Source organism: Sinocyclocheilus rhinocerous, unplaced genomic scaffold (genome assembly GCF_001515625.1).
Source record: "Sinocyclocheilus rhinocerous isolate Xijiao unplaced genomic scaffold, SAMN03320098_v1.1 scaffold749, whole genome shotgun sequence".
In the NCBI taxonomy this organism is placed as follows: domain Eukaryota; kingdom Metazoa; phylum Chordata; class Actinopteri; order Cypriniformes; family Cyprinidae; genus Sinocyclocheilus; species Sinocyclocheilus rhinocerous.
This window is the reverse complement of record NW_015653466.1, coordinates 779,162-796,560: the sequence shown is the minus strand read 5'-3', so window position 1 is coordinate 796,560 and position 17,399 is coordinate 779,162. Positions and strand designations below refer to the sequence as shown.

Genomic DNA, 17,399 nt, shown 5'->3' with positions numbered 1-17,399 from the left:
TATTTCTGTTTATTTGTTGGTTGATCCAGAGATATATGAACTGACTACAGCTAAAATGGAGAACACCAGTGGTCGCAACAGTGCAGATGCATTTACAAAACTTATGGAGTCTATGGAGAAAACCAGAACAACGGCCAGGTTAGACATGTGCATGCATGAATACATACACTTTTAATATGCCTTAACATGATGAGCACAACTACATGGCTACTTTACAGGTAGAGAGGTTTAGAAAGATCAAAATAGGGTGTGACTCTGCTGCAATTACTGAGAAAATGCTCATTCTTTCTGCGTGTTTGACAGGAAGCCAGAAAGAGATGAAAAGATAAGCGAAGAAGCAGCAAAGGTCATCTCTCTTCTCCCTGACCTGTCCTTCATGCAGGCCAGGGTCCTAATGTTCCCCTCCATCCTAACTCCAGCAGCCAATCACATATAACCGAACATGGCATCAGTCAATCACCTTGCGGCCTCATCATTCATTGACGGTTCCAAAAACAGCTCAAGTCACTGTTTGTTCCATAAAAAAAAATCACATTTAATATAAAAATGGAATCTTTTAAAAGTTGCCTATTTCTTCACTTCCACAGTTGTTAATTTTTTTTTTTAACTGGATTGAATTGTCCTGGAATATGTGAAAATGTTTCTGATTATTTTTCTTTAGCAGTAAAGACACTTCATCTTTTATATACACAGTATTTAGAATAGCATATTCACCTTTTATGTATGATATATGACTTGTTTGTTATGGTTTTATTTTTGAGTGCTGTTTGTGAAAATGGGAGTTACTTTCAATGAGGTGAAATGCAGAATTGCACATTTTACTACTTGAAACCAGAGACTGTAAATGAATACTGACCCCTGGTTGCATATATATATATATATATATATATATGTATTATATGTGCTTTTTTCTTTTTATTTCTCTGTATTGTTTTAAATTTCATTCAGTTCAGTGCTTTCTTTAATTGATATGTAACTACCTGTTTTTAGGTCGTTGTTCACCTTTATCTTCTAACCATCCTTTCCTTTTTACTTTCAGTTGTTGTTTTATTTATTTTGTTTTACCACAACTGACAAGCACAGGAGAAAAGACTATATTATAATGCAGTTTTGATAATTTAAATTAGGGAACTGCTTCTTTCTGCATGTCTGCTTGTTTTGGTTGTTTGTCTTATTAATGTCTTGTCACTGTATTATTTTTAAGGTGGAGCTTTCGCACAATCGGATATAATATGAAAATGACAGCAGTATGACATCTTCAAGAAAAGATGGTTTGTACCGTTTCTGTGAGGAAAAGAGTGTGTAAAGGAAGTAGTGTCTTTGTCTTCTGTTTTACATTGTAGTTTAAAGTTTAACAACAATAAAAAGGCACAAAAATAGTATTCTTTTTGGATGGTTTTCAGCGTTTAAGATCTGCTCACTCTGGTGAATTGTCTATCCGGACGGAGTTGCTGTTTATATGTTTTCTGTTCTTTTCTCCTGTATGTTCACATTAGTGCTACTATATCAGTTTAATCTTTAGATATATGACTTATCTTTTCGTTTCCCCTCTCTCCCATATTTGTTATGCGTATCTATGTTTCATGCAAATAAACATGTTTATACTCGAGAGTGATTTTCTCCCCCAGAGGGAAACGACCTAGATTGTTGCGCAATCACAGTTGTCTGAATAAGACGCTCCAAAAGACGCACAGACAGGTGATCAGAATAATATGTAATGCTGTTTAACTTGCAGAGAACGCCTGTTTACTTGCAGTTAAACTCTGCAGTATATAACATGCAGTTAAACTCTGATCTGGAGCAGAATGAGTTAAACGGCTCATCTGCGCGCACCGAGCCGAGCGCAGCTCCTCACCGGCAGCATCTCGATCCCCGGCCCGGTAATCATGTCCGGTAATGGAACCGAGGAAACGCCTGACAAAGGCACGGAGATGGAGCAAAAAGTGAGTTATTGTGTTTTTTTCTTAATTTGTATGTTTACATTTTACTCCGAGTCTGCATGAGTGGATACGATGTGTCAACGTGCAAACGATGTAATGTAGGCTACGTTATGTTTTGATGCCGGTCTCTTTTTGAGACTCGAATCCTATAGAAAGCAGTCATTAACTGCGATTTTCGACAGGCGTTCGTGCATGTTTGTTAGGTTTAGATAGATGTGGAGAGCAGAAGACGGATTGGTCTACTGCTGCAGTGTCTCCCCATGACGCAGAACCGGAATGTAACAAGAGATGACCGTGCGACTCGTTCTTTTGAGCCGGATCTTTTAATTGAATCGGCTGAACTAAATTAAAAAGACGGTAAAATGAAAGTAAAATTATATGAATGATGGCTTATCATCACAGATAAGAAACACAGTTATAGTATTTTATCTTAACGACCAAAAACTAATTCAACCAAGAGGTGTAAAATAGTTTTAAAATTTATTTATTTTAAGTGCAAATTATATTTAGGTTCTAAATTACTTTATATTTTATACGCTGAATCATGCAACAAATTGATATGGGACACATTAAACCAAAACAAACACCCTTACACAGCATAATTAAAAAGTAATAAACAGATTTTTGTGCCTATATATAACTACTTTATTGGGGCTCTTAAGAGCGTATAAATATGCCACGCGATGGCGTAATTGCGGCAGGGTGCAAAAGAATTTGTGAATCGGGTTTTGAACCAGTTATTTAAAACGAACTGTTCAAAAGAACCGAGTCGCGAAAATGAATCAGACTCCCCATCACTAAGAAGCAGTGAACAATTTCAACAAACCGTTTCAACTAAGAAAACTCTTTGTTGTAATTGTAAGTTGTTATCACCGATGGATTGCTTTCTTTAAGGTGTTTGCTGCATGTGTCTGTAGAAATGCAGCATGGAGACTTCGTTATTTTCCCCACCTGTATTCCGACAACGCTGCTCTTTGCTGTACCACTTTTGCTATGAGCGCTATGGCTATTTGAGCGACTTCTCAACTGCCCAATCACAGATTGCTTCTGTATGGCTTCTCAGAATCGGATTGGTTAGTGAGGGGAGGCCGACCGCTCAGGGGGCGTGTCTTGTCGGTACAAGAAGAGACAATAGAAGAGACAAATAACACTCGCTACTACTGTCAGCCTGTAGCCGGCGGTTATAAACGCTGCGCATCGCTGCACCTGTCATGAAATAACAAATAGGTAAGTAGTTTGAAAGTTTGTCTGAAGGACCCAAACAGAGGGAGGCGCTTCCTCCAAAACAATGAAGAAATTGAAAACCAAGCCAGTTCAGCTGCTCAAAATGACTGTGTAGTAACGAAATTGTCAGCTGATTTCCACGTTGGCTCCTTAAATCACCTTAAATATTCTGAGTGAGGTTTAAACAATTATGACAATTAAAGATGTCCAAGATGATAAAAAGTAGGCTATAACTTTAAAATACGTGTTTTGTTCTTTCTAGAAATAATAATAAAAAGATTGTCAAACTACAGGTCAGAATTTCAGCCTTTTAAAAAGACAGTCTCCAGACAGTTACATCACCAAAACATTTTTGACATTTTTTATTTATTTATTAAAATAATTTTAATTCAGAATCTGGAAACGTGTTCTTCATATCGGTATATAGTCATTTTCAAAATGCATTTCTTAGTGTATTTTTGAATAATTTTATGATAATAATAAAACACCAGTTAACATTGATTACTTAGGGTTTCAGCGGGTCTTAAAAATTCTAAAAAATATTAGCAGGATGGATTCTGATTGGCTGTCAATTTTTTTATCGTTCATCAGCTGGAAAAAATTAGTTTTGAATGTGATTCCAACGATATCATTTCTTTATCGTTATAGTTGTGGTGTGGACTCTGCTATTCTTTAATATTGAGAACGATTTTTTGAACTATATATTTATCGTTATCTTTATAGTTATCGTCGTTGGTGTGAACGGGCCTTTAGTTGTGTCAAATTTAAGGCCATAAAAAGTCTTAAATGGTACAAGAAATTCTTAATTATGATTTCAAGAGGTCTTAAATTTGGGGACAGAATGACAAGAATTGCTATTGGCTTATAGCTTTATGATTAAACTTTGAAAGGCTATGATTTCAATAAATATGAGCGCTGCATGTCAGGTGTACTGCGGTTACCGGGGAAACCGCTTTTTTTCTGCCGTTCCGAAAGTGCCCCCTGCTGGCAGAAAATGAATTAGCATTTTCAGTAAGCCAGTCTGCTGTTATATTTTTACCCAGCAAACGCAGTAATAAATGTGAACCGGTGGATCGACAAGAAGCTAATGCTAAAGCATTGTAAAAATCCAAACAATTAAGATACTAAGAAATATTTTAATACTATTAAATTAATCTAACTGACTGATAATAATTGTTTAAATTAATATAATAATTGACACTTTTGACTCTTTTCTTATAAATGATTTAAAGGTTGAAATGTGAAGTTTATCATTTTATAAAAGTTTTTGTTTTGTGAAAACCTGTATCTGAACTGTAAATCATGTTTTTACAGTCATTTTACAGTTTAATGTTAACATAGACATTGCCCTAGCCCGCTCATGTGGTATTAATTTTATTTGTGCAGGTCTTAAAAAAGGTCTTTAAAAAGTCTTAAATTTGATTTAAAAAATCCTGCAGATACCCTGGTTCTGATCAGATATGCTCAAATCTTCGTCATCAGTCTTCCTTTCTCCAGGAGAGTCTTAATGCAAGGATTAGAGATCTTGATAGTGTTTGTGTGTGTTTTGTGATGAAACTGTGGGATTAAGTGTGCAGAGATTGAGCGAGAATGACAGATTCTGTGGAAGGAAGGAGAGATTACAGATTACAGTTCTGATGTCCCAGTTTGCTCCATCGGTATAGAGCAGGGGTGGCGAACGTCGGTCCTGGAGAGCCGCAGCCCTGCAGAGTTTTGCTTCAACCCTAATCAAACACACCTGAACAAGCTAATCAAGGTCTGAACGGTTACTAGGAAGCTACAGGCAGGTGAGTTTTCATTAGGGTTGGAGCTGAACTCTGCAGGGCTGCGGCTCTCCAGGACCGGAGTTCGCCAACCCTGGTATAGAGGATACTCAGTTACAGAATCTGAGCTGTTGCTAAGAAACAAATATAAGGATCACAAATAAGGCATCATATTTTGTTTTGTGTTAACAATGTAAGTCGTATGTGACGTTGTTATAGACAACACAACAAAGACATTTCCTTTAACACTTTTCAGGGTCTAAGCAGAATTTGTTTGAAACAAATGTAAATGTCTCCTGTTTAATTTTTGTTTCTTTACATTTTTAAAGCTGATTTGGATGCATGTATTTTTTTCTACTGTGGTTGAAATATTTATTTTGAGTTGATTTAATTTTTTTTATATGTAGCACTTGGAAAGCAGTACTATGAAGACTGACTTGGAGGCCGGGAGTTGCAGCGCTGCAATCCACTGTCGTGATGTGTGTCGTTCATATGGGAAACTTAAAGTCCTCAACAATCTCAATCTGACAGTGCCTCAGGGCCAAATGTGAGTCCACAATTTTGGCTTTCTAAATGTGTTTTCAAGCTACACCAATCTTGAATGCTCACTTTAAGCAAGAAAACATGCCTAAATGCTGACCTGATATTCATGTGACATGTCCCTGCCACATCCCTTAGGTTTTCTGCACTAGTAGCACAACAAACCTCTAAAATACTCCATACTGAGGGGCTAGAGAATCTAACACCTGGCCTTTGATCTGTGAATGTGATGTTGTGATGCTATTGCAGTGGCAGCTTGAATGTCCTTTTATTTACTATATATATCACAATTATCACTATAGGTCTGACTATCTGTCCTCTTATCATCTGTTTATGATCTGCTATATGCTGATAAGTCTTATCAGATCGATGTTTTAAAATATTTAAGTGTCTTTGTTTCCTTTTTCTAAAATAATGTCTGGAAGCAGCTCTAACGGGCCCAGTCCACAGAAAAACTGACTCGCTCACAACTATCACATACAACCTTGCCAAAGAACTATTTGGCGAGCACAGTTTGTAAAAGACCCATATGGTTTCACAAGGACACTTCCAAGCCAGCCCAAGCCTGGCATATTAACCAGCGCGAGGGAGGAAGTAGAGGAATTCCTAAAAGAAGCTCATGAAGACCTCTGCAGAGATGAGAACATCTGTAGACCAAAAAAACTGAATGGGAAGGTGCTGACTATAGGCAGGAAATCCAAGACATCATCAAAAGAGCCAAAGCTTCAGGTGCCCCAGGTCCAAGTAGTATACCATATAAGGTATACAAGAAAAGCCTGAAACTTCTGCAAAGGTTGTGGAAGATTTTGAGGAAGATCTGGGCCAAAGGGTCAATTCCAGCAAGCTGGAAGCTGGCAGAGGGATGTTTTATCCCAAAAGAAGAGGGTTCCTCCAGAATCGCTCAGTGTAACTTGTCTAAGTCAATCTCCCTCCTGAGTGTGGAATGCAAAGTTTTCTTCTCTGTGCTTGCTAGAAGGTTGACCACCTACATGATGCAGAATAATCACATCAATACTTCTATTCCTTCCATTCCATTCCTTCAATACAAGTCCAATCCTGGGCTTTTCAGGCTGTCTGAAGCACACATCAATGATCAGCCAGTTGATCCGGGAGGCCAAACAGAAGAAAGGCGATCTAACAGTGGTCTGGTTGGATCTAGCGAATGCTTATGGATCTATTCCACATGACCTCATCCAGCTTGTACTTGACTATTACCACATCCCAGTTGCTATTCAAGATATGATCACCAGCTATCTAGGTGGGATCAAACTGAAGTCAACTGGCAGGATCTCCAGAAGGGAATCCCAACGGGATATAGCATTTCCCCTACCCTCTTTATCATGGGCATGAACCTTCTAATAACAGCATCTGAAGGCATAACCCGTCCTGGAGTCAGGTGTTATTCAGCCAGTGCTGCAGGGTTTTATGGATGACCTAACAATAACAACTGTGATGCATGCTCAAGTGAGGTGGGTACTGGAAACCCTGGACAACGTAGCCACTTGGGCAAGGTTGTCATTTAAAGGCTAGGAAGTCCAGAAATGTTGATCAGGAAGGGCAGAGTCACAAGCAATTTTGGCCTCCAAGTTTAAATGCGAGATCATTCCATCCATTGAGGACAGCCCTATAAAGGTTCTGTGCATCACTGAAAGATGGTGCCAAAGTTGCAGATGCTGTAAAGCAAACCGAAGAGTGGTTGAAGAAAACCAATAGGTCCGGACTCCCCAGAAAATTTAAATCCTGGCTGTGTAAGGCTGCATTTATATGATCATACAGATCATAGATTTTTGATAAAATACAGTAAAAACAGTAATACTATAAAATAACCATTTTCTGTTTTAATATTTAAAATTTAATTTATTCCTGTGATGGCAAAGCTGAATCTTCAGTAGTCATTAATCCAGTCTTCCAGTACTCCAGAAATCATTCTAATATGCTGATTTGGTGCTCAAGAAATATATATATTTTATTAATATCATCAATGTGCTTCTGAACATTTTTGTGAAAACGGTGATACTTTTTTCCAGGCTTCTTTTGAATATATAGTTAAAAAGAACAGCATTTAGTTCAAATATAAATATTTTGTGACATTATAAATGTCTTTACTCTCACTTTTGATTAATTTGAATTTAAATATTAAAATTGAAATTTTGAATTTAAATAGGATTTGAATTACTCATTGTACTAGATGTGCTCTGTGGAGGATTGACTGGATCTATGATTATGTTTGTTTCCTGTCCTTAGTTATGGGCTGCTGGGGCCAAGTGGCTGTGGGAAGACTACGTTGCTGAAATGCATTGTGGGAACTCTAAAGATATCACATGGTCATATCACAGTGCTGGGGAAACCACCCGCTTTCCCAGGACATGAAGTGCCAGGAAGGATGGTGGGATACATGCCACAGGTGAAAGATTAGTAGAGGCTGGTGTTCACCCATAACGCCTCGTGTATGATTATTGCGATAAGTGAATCCTCTTGAGTTTCATATATTTTTCCTCTTTCTTTTTTCATTCTCTCTGCCTTCAGGACATAGCTCTGTACAATGAGTTCACTATCAGCAACACACTATGGTTTTACGGTCGAATTCATGGCCTTTTGTCTAAAGAAACAGAAACCAGGATGAATTTCCTCATTGATTTCCTAGGCCTGCCACAGAAAAACAGCCTTGTGAGAAATCTCAGGTAGAATGATTTTTCATTTCATTCATGACTTTTTGCAATGATCATTGCAGTGATTTTTTTTTTCAAATGTATAGTTGACCTAGAAATGAAAATTCTGTCATCATTTATGCACCCTCATGTTGTTCCAAACCATGTGAGTATTCTGAAGTGTTACAACAGCTATTTGTGAGAAACCGACGGAAATTTAAGTTTTGTGTTTCACAGAAGAAAGGAAATCATATTTTGGGGGTTTGAAATGAATGGCTTTGAAACAAAATGAGGCTGAGTAAAGGATGACAGAATTCTGAAAGAGACAGAGAGGAGGATAAAACAAAATGAGCTCTGTTCTGAAAGTTCTCACACTTCATCTATAGAGGCCTTCTAGGGGTCAAATAGTCATGTGACTACAATGGGTTTTATATGGACATCTGAATGAATGGGTAAAGAAATGTTTATTGACGTTTGTTTGATATCTGACATAGAGGTCATATTGGCAGATGAAGTGACAGATTCCCCAGTACTATTTATGACTGTTGTGTGTGTTTGTAGAAAATAAGGTTTATTATTATGATTATTTTATACACAGAGGAGATTGACTTCATTAAGGCCAAGGAATGTGAAGCATGAGACTTTTAGTTCATTGCAGAAAGGCATCTAGTGTCCTGTCGTCCTCTAGATGTAGTTTGTCTGTTTTTGTTTTTACAGTGATGAGCTGGCTCTAGGCAGGGCTCATCCATCTGAAAAATAAGACAATGGCCCTGAAGGTCTTAGAGATCAAACTAGTCAATTTCTCCTTTACAGATTGGGTTAGTTAAGTTGGGTTGGGTTAGTGGAGTTGTGGTAAATCCTGGGATACCTTGTGATTCTCCAATGATCATTTAAATAATTAATGTTTAGCGTAATAGTTGGCTGCAAAATTTGTTAGTAATAAGAAGCATTTCCTTTGCCAAATATTGTTTATAAAAACTAATTTTGTGGTTAAAGTGAACACTATTCACAGTCTATTGCTCCACACATCAGTTTTAGCTAAATAAAATCCATAGAAAACTATAGACCATTAATTAAATCATGAGAACAGAATACTTTATGACTTAGTATTTTATTTTATTTTTTTTTATTGCTTATATTTTATATTATTATATTTTTTGCTTATCTTTACTACTTATTATTTATATATTACCATTTCTTTTATCTATTTTTTGTGGTAATTTATTTCTTTTATTAATTTTATTTTAATATTTTTTTGCAATTACCTTTTGTAATTTTTTATTCAGTGGCGTAAATGGGCTTCCATAGGTGTCTGCAATGTTGTTGCACATTTGACAAATAACACTTTGACTTAATTTATTTGTATTTTTTTTAATGAAAGTTCATAACTGACTATTTACGTACATTTATTCACTTTGTTCAGTGGAGGCCAGCGGCGGCGTGTCTCACTTGGAGCTGCTCTGCTTCAGAACCCACAACTTTTGATCCTGGATGAGCCCACTGTGGGAGTGGACCCTGTTTTGCGGGCCAAGTATGCACAACATACCTCTATCTCCAGTATTCATCTGTCTTTACCTTCCACAGCATCTTCCCATCACCTTTACTAAGCTTCTAATGCATTCGTACTAATACCAGCACTACCAGTCTGTCTCTCCCATTTATGTGTTTGTGGATGAACCTTGTTCTGCATTCTAGAAGCATGAGGTTTTTGCCTTGCACCACTCCTTTCTCTTTCTCTCTCTCCCTCTCTCAGACATCTCAACTTAACATTTTAGCTTACATTCATAACTGTGCCGTAACTTTCCTCTTAAGCTTTCCTAATATTTTGTGTTTCACTGCAGGCTGAAACCTAGACTTTAACACCTTGAAGTTCATTTCATTAACTTGTTCACTTGTTCGTTTCAAATATTATAATTATTTAAGTAGCCTTTTCAAAGACTTTCCTCAGTGGATTTGTAGTATGAAGATCTTTCACAATGCATAATGGGCAAACAAATCCCAGTGGACTCTTTTGCATGCCTTTGTTTGATCTTTCCATGCGAGTGCATCCTGAGTATGTGACTTGCTGAGGATTATCCTGCGTTCTATAGGCTCAAGATTCCAACTCATTATAAACTTTTCAAGAAAATAAGCTTTATGCTGTAAATTCTCAGAGACAATCTACATTTATTCTTGAGTTTGATTAATTCATGAACAAAAGGAAGTAAAGAACATGTAGACGGAGAAGTAGCCATGAAAGGAATGAGTCTACAGTATATGGGTAAAAAGAGGGTCACTGTGTCACATTTTTATATATGATGCAGCAATTACTGGGCAGAACATAGATGCAGATATGTGATGAAAACTAGAAACTTTCATAACCACAGCCCTCTGATATCAGTGGCTTTAATACTTCAGAATGTTTTATTGTTTAGAAATTTATTTTAGATTTTAGATATTTAGATATTTCTGCTGAGATCACATGGGTGCCAGTCAGACCCTGTTGAACCCTGCTGAAATCCTCTTACACAACAGACTATTGGCCAAGCCTGTCTAAGCCTTCAACCATTTTGGGGTGCTTTGCTTTGTAAGATACTAACCTATGCATTGTGTATGCTAAGAGTGTTCATTTACCACACACACACTACTGTTTAAAAGTTTGGGGTCAGTAAGATTTTTTTAATGCTTTTAAAAGAAGTCTGTTGTGCTCATCAAGGCTACATTTATTTGTCAAAAATAAAGTAAACACAGAAATACTACAAATTGAAATAACTTGTCCATTTTAATATATTTTAAAATGTAATTTATTCCTTTAGTAGTGAAGCTGAATTTTCAGCAGCCATTACTCCAGTCTTCAGTGTCACATGATCCTTGAGAAATCTAATATGCTGATATGGTACTCAGGAAACATTTCTAATTATTATAAATGTTGATCAAAAATTGTGCTGCTTAATCATTTTGTGGAAACATTACATATTGTTTCTAAATTCTTTGATGAATTAAAAGTAAAAAAGAACAGTGTTTATTTGAAATAGAAATATTTTGTATTTTCTGTCCTGACACTTTCCACTTAGTAACAGTTTGTGTTATCCCATGTCACATGTTAGCTTTATGGATTCATTTCAGGTTTGATTCCCAGGGAATGTTGGTACTAATAAAAGTATATGCATTAAAGGTTGGTTGCTTTAGAAAAAAAAGCATCAGCCGAATGCTAATGCAAACATATAAATCTCATAAAGACAAAAGTCCCATTAAAAAAAAAAGGCACCACACTCATGCAACAAACTCTCCACTTCTACAGGATATGGCAGCACCTGGTAGACATTGTAAGAGGAGGACAGGTTTCCGTCATTATTACAACGCATTACATTGAGGAAGCTAGACAAGCCAATACGGTAAGATACTTTCCTGAACTGACCACAAACCTGTACCAGAATTCACTCCCACTCTTAGTTAAAATATAAAGATGCTCAGTTTAAATGTAAAGATATAAAACAGAAGTGCATGATTTAATGGAGTCATTCTTAGATTTCTGGGTGTGGGTGTTTCTTGAACAGATGAACCACTCTACTCATTACTCATACAGATTTGTTTCTGTAATCCCTTATTATAGTCGTGATTCATTTGCCAAATGTACTTTGTACTGTGGCCTATTACATAACCTTAAAACTAGCTTTTGGCAAAAAGGTGAGCTTTTATGTTTGAATTAGCAGTCTTTCTTTATAGTAGATGCTGGTTAGTGTTTTCATGGTTTCATATTGCTGGTATTGAGACCACTGACAAACCTGCAATAATTAATGGGTATTACTGTATATTATGTCAAAAAAGGCACTGGTAGACGTCAGACAGCCGATTCCGGGAGTAGAATCAGGAACAATTTTAGTCACCTGACTCTGTTGTTTAATTTTATTTCTCTTTAAAGTGTTGTTCTACCAGTTTGGCTCGAGGGCATGACGTTTGTTGGTTTGAAGCAGCGCATCATTTTGTGTGACTGTGTAGCGTCAACCAGACAGTTGCTACATCAATGTTGATTTATTACTCTTGAGTCACATGCACAAACAACACAGAGTGACACCAAAGACACAATCGCAACATGCTTATGTACAGTACACTCACCAACCCAGAACAGTGATGTGAATTTCTAAATATGAGAAGTATTCCTTAAACAACAATACCACGCACCCTTTTCTCTCATCCCTGTCTCTCTCATTCTCTATCCATAGGTAATGAGATGAGATTTTTTTTTGTCTTTGAGGAAATTTGCAAGTGAATCATCTTAGACTGATTTATACTTGAATGAATAACTTAAAGTAATAGTTCACCCAAAAATGAAAATTTGATAAAGAATTTCACATCCTCAGGCCATTTAAGATGTAAATTAGTTTTTCTTCATTGGAACAGATTTGGAGAAATAGTATTACATCACTTGCTTACCAGTGGATTCTACAGTGAATGGGTGTCGTCAAAAAATGAGAGTTCAAACAGCTGATAAAAGCATCACAATGATCCACAACACGACTCCAGTCCATCATATTTTGGCCAGAAATTACAGTTTAAAGTTAAATTGCCTTACTGATGGATTTGTTTCTTATAAACACACAGCTTTTCACTTCGTAAATTGATGGACTGGAGTCATGTAGTTTACTTGTGGATTATTGTGATGTTTTTATCAGATGTTTGGACTCTCATTCTGATGCCCTCATTCACTGCAGAGGATCCATTGGTGAGCAAGTGATGTAATGCTAAATTTCTTCAAATCAATTACACTGAACAAACAAACTCATCTACATCCTGGATGGCCTGAGGATGAGTACATTTTCATTTTGGGGTGAACTATTCCTTTTAAGCCATTATACCATTAGGTCTTTTAAGCTATAAAAGAGCACCATATGAGCAAAAAAAAAAACTCTGTTTTTCTCTCTCTTTAGGTGGGTTTGATGAGGAATGGTCGATTGTTAGCTGAAGGTCCCCCAGATGCTGTTATGAAGCAGCATAATGCAGCAGTAGGTACACACACACACATCTCATATGCACATACATGCAAAATTATTCGGTTAATCTTTCAATTGCATCTATGTGTGTGCATTAGACATTAGAGAGTGCGTTCTTGCAACTTTGTGAGGACTTTGATCAGATGGGCTCCAAACAGAGTCCTCAGGGCCGTCTAATCGACAGCAGCCCATCTCCAGACAGTATGAGAGATGAGAGCAGAGAGCCCATACTGAGAAAGAGCACACCAGAAGACATACCCAAATATAAAGGTACAACAAAGAGGGAGAAATTCACTTACTCTAAAATACTGCATGCAAAAGTTAAACTAAAACTCAAACAGAAATTCTCTTTTGTACAAGAATGACATAAAATGTCACTGGTTTCATAAATGTACCTAAAAATATGTATTTAGAATAGCATCTTTTGATCACCATTTAGACTGATGCTTGCAGTTGAAATGTTCTTGTGTCTCTGCAGCTGACTGGAAAGTGCGAGCAAGACACGTCATACCAAAATGGCGTAACATTGCAGCGCTGATGATCAAGACGATGGTTCGAATGAGGAGAATGCCAGGGTAATGATGTCCTAATCAAACTATTTATGGACCCTTTGGACAGACTGTGATTTTTAATGTGAAGTTTTTCGTTTTTCATTTTTTAAAAATGTAACAGATTTATAACACTATATGTTATATTAACTTGGCATTCAATTACAAACAACTAGTTGCTGTGACTGCAAATTTGACATTCTTCTTATTTTTTTCCCCCACTTTTGGAAAGTCAGTGGTTCGTCCGCAATTATAGGAAGCTACGAGAATACTTTTTGTGCGCACAAGGGAAAAAAAACCCGACTTTATTCAACAATTCGTCTCCCCCGCGTCACCCTGGTGCCATTTTGGAGAATATCTGCAGGACGCAAACATTGTATGCTGTTCTGTGTCAGATGTGTCACGCCGTTTGTTGTTGTTGTTGTTGTTGTTTTGCTATTGGAGCAAATGGGATCCCAGCTATAAATATTTTTTGAAAATGGTCAATTTTTTTATTTCTTACTATTAAGCAAACTGAATAAATGGATAACTGCAGTTTGCGGACGCAAACATTGTATGCTGTTCTGTGTCAGATGTGTCACGCCGGAGGAGGCTGTTGAATAAAGTCGTTTTTTTTTTCTTTTGCATCAGCAACTGCTGTAACTGGATTCCATTTCCTCCCTGTCGCCAATGTTGGAGCAGCATCTCTTACACAGGGATCGTGGGATTCTTTAAGTGTCATCTCTAGCCTCACTTTGGGGCATTTGTACTCCTCCACAAGGCTTGTAATAGGAAGAGAGAGAGCTCCATTGCCGTACAGCCCTATGCTGCTAAGGCATCTTGGTAGCCCAGTCCATTTCCTCAATTGTGTACTCACCAGTCTCTCCAGGTGCTTGGCGTGAGATAAATTGAGCTTGTATATGGAAATTGGCCACATAAGCCATGGCAACAAACCAAATTGGAGCACCACAGCTTCAACTTCCCCAGAAGAGCTGTTCCATTGATTCTCTTGAGTCCACTGACTGTCTCTTGCCTGAGTAGTTCCACCTGTTTTGAGTCTTTAAGGTCTGCGGTGTAGCAACGTCCAAGGCTTTTGATGGGCTTTTTCATGACCGTTGGTATGGGCTCTCCCGCTATACAGAACCTGTCCTTAGTAAGTCGGCCTTTGACAATGGAGATGCTGCGAGATTTTCCGGGTTTAATCTCCATTTGTGCCCATCTGATGTTTTCCTGGAGCTTATCCAGCAGCTGCTTAGTACATGCTTTAGTCATTGTGATGGTAGTCATATCATCCATTTATGCCCTGATTGGAGGGAGCTGCAACCCATTTTTCAAACGTTCCTCTCCAACCACCCAACGGGATGCCTGAATTATGATCTCCATTGCCATTGTTGTTCTTCAGGAATGCTGACAGTCTCTGCGCCACAACGCTGAAGAAAATCTTACCTTCCATATTCAGGAGGCTAATTTGACGAAACTGGTCAATAGTTGCCGAATTTTTTTCCTTGGGGATCAAAATCCTCCAACCCTTCTCCAGGCTTTTGGTATCACCTGCTTTTTCCATGCCACTATCATTAATCTCCAAAGGTACCTCAAAACTCCTGGGGCATTATTGTAGAGCTTGGATGGAATACCGTTGGGTCCAGGGGCTGATGCTGATCTTGCCCGCTTTACCGCACTCTCAACTTCGCACCATTTTGGGGGCCTTATGTCCATCTGGTGCTCCGGCAGTTGAATTGGTGGCATGTCTTTTGGAGTGGAGATTGGCATGTGCCTCTGATTGTCAGAATAAGTCTTTCTCAGGTGTTCCTCAAGATCCGCTATGGGTACTTTAAGGGTACCGGTTTTCTCCTTGCTAAAGAGACTACTGACGAACTTGTAAGGATCTCTATAGAAGGTAGTCCTGGTTTGCTCCTTCTTCTTTCGTTGCTTTCTCAAGCTTTCTGCTCTTCGTAGCGTTGCAAGTATTACAGTTGTATTACAGAAACCTCCTAACTTGACAAAAAATCCTAAAAACTGTCTTAACTTTAGGACAACCCCACAGCTGTCCTACCTTCAAACTTATTTGAAAGCTAACGGAAAAACCGCTTACAATTGTGCTGTCCAACAATGGTATTACATTTATTAATAATTGAAAATGAAGAATGAGGATGTTTAATGGTAGAAAGACTCTTGGAGGACCCTGAAGATGTTACATTTTGATCACAAAACAATTATAAATAATTACAGACTGCCGCGCAACATGATATTACAGTTAGCACAGGAACTGCAACCAGCATTACAGAGACCAAAAAAGCGTCACGGAGCATTGTTTACCTCATCAGCAGCTCACGCAGTGTTGGTTGCTTGGTAACAGACCTGAGAGTGGATTGTCGAGCTTGATAATGCAATTTAAGATTTTCTAACTAGAAATAAGATACGATTTTGTAAGATAGGATAAGAATCCCAGATCAAGTTAAGATTTGCTTCTGTAATACGAATTTCGGAAAAATCCTAATTTAACATATCACATCCTAAGTTAAGACCTAAGATAAGAGACTTTCTGTAATACGCCCCCAAGTTTCCCTTCTACATCTCCTTTCAGGCCTTCTAGCAGCTGAACGAGATCTGTGTCAATGGTTTCCCACTCGTTGTGGCAGGATTTAAGGCCAGGACACACCAAGCCGACTTCAAAGAACTAGCGGCGACGAAAGCCGACGGTGTTGTCGCCTCACGTCGGCAGCGTTGGACCAAAAAGCTGCGCTCGAACACACCGCACAGACTACAGCCGACGGCAAACTAACGTGCGTTCTGTGCATGCATGAGAGGAATTAACTGTCTATATCAGCAGCTATCAATAAAGTATATATTCGTCATTCAAAAGGAGAAACCGAAACAAAGATATACGAGATAAACGCAGATATACAAAACGTAAACAAAGCAGTGCTTGCTTACCATTTTAAATATCAGTAACGTTGACAACTTTAATCATTTTAAGCGGCTCATGTTGTTATGAAAACTTTTGCATATTAGAATGATTGGGAAAGATCACGTAACATTTAAAACATGTTGAATCGGGCAAACTGCCACCGACGTGAGCCAACGAGTGGAACACACCAAACAAACTAGCCCGACCGTCGCTCGCCGTCGGCCCGACTGATTTGCCCTACCTCTGAGGTGAAGTATTGGTCAATACGAGGCCCCTCACTAAGCTCTCTCAGGCACTTCTTCCTGCCCTGATGGATTTTAAGACCCTTCTCTGATGTTATCTTCGCCCAGCCGCAGATGCATCTCTGTAGTTTTTGTCCTGTCAGTCCTATAGTTCCAACCTCTGTTGTGCTGTTCTCCTGGCTCATTGTCATTTCCGTTCCTAAGTCTGTTACCGTGTGGTCTGTCCATGAGTCATCTTGCGCCCCCGCTCTCGCAGACTCCAGGGGTATTCTTCTTCTTGTGGTTTTCATAGCCAAAGATGGGTGGACCCTCTGCACTATGTAGTGACGGATCCTGCCGGAATGGGTAGCTATCCCATGCCAGCCCCGATAGGGTCTATTCCCTCCAGTCAGCAGTCTTTCCTAGCTGTCACTAGGTCTTTCCCTGGTTGTCAGCTGCCCTTTCACAGCAGTCACTGGTTTAACCAGGTAGTTTAGTTTGCATGATGGGACTAGGTGTTATGATCCCAATATTCAGCACCATTTAGCTGCACTATAGAACATTTTCTCCTTCGCTGTGAGCAGAACACAGCGAGACGCAGCAATTGTTACGCTCTAATTTTGGTTCAGCAAGAATCCAGGATCATGGCCTAATCCAT

The 17,399-nt window shown here is 38.4% G+C and overlaps 2 protein-coding genes across 3 annotated transcripts in view; both read left to right on the top strand.

Moving 5' to 3' along the window:
- The window catches only part of LOC107715977 (aftiphilin-like), a 10,508-nt gene extending 9,655 nt beyond the window's left edge, over positions 1–853 (top strand). For both annotated transcript variants that reach the window (XM_016522262.1, XM_016522260.1), the window contains exons 8-9: positions 20–138; positions 304–853. In XM_016522262.1, coding sequence (XP_016377748.1) covers positions 20–138; positions 304–436 — 252 coding nt within the window. In that variant the 3' untranslated portion in view covers positions 437–853. The remainder of the gene's footprint in view (positions 1–19; positions 139–303) is intronic.
- Positions 854–1,836: 983 nt separating this feature from the next.
- Positions 1,837–17,399, top strand: part of LOC107715976 (ABC transporter G family member 20-like) — a 34,210-nt gene continuing 18,647 nt past the window's right edge. Inside the window, exons 1-9 of the mRNA XM_016522259.1 lie at positions 1,837–1,943; positions 5,335–5,474; positions 7,712–7,871; positions 7,994–8,148; positions 9,539–9,646; positions 11,396–11,489; positions 13,023–13,097; positions 13,184–13,355; positions 13,564–13,660. Of these exons, the coding sequence (XP_016377745.1) occupies positions 1,887–1,943; positions 5,335–5,474; positions 7,712–7,871; positions 7,994–8,148; positions 9,539–9,646; positions 11,396–11,489; positions 13,023–13,097; positions 13,184–13,355; positions 13,564–13,660 (1,058 nt within the window). The 5' untranslated portion in view covers positions 1,837–1,886. The remainder of the gene's footprint in view (positions 1,944–5,334; positions 5,475–7,711; positions 7,872–7,993; positions 8,149–9,538; positions 9,647–11,395; positions 11,490–13,022; positions 13,098–13,183; positions 13,356–13,563; positions 13,661–17,399) is intronic.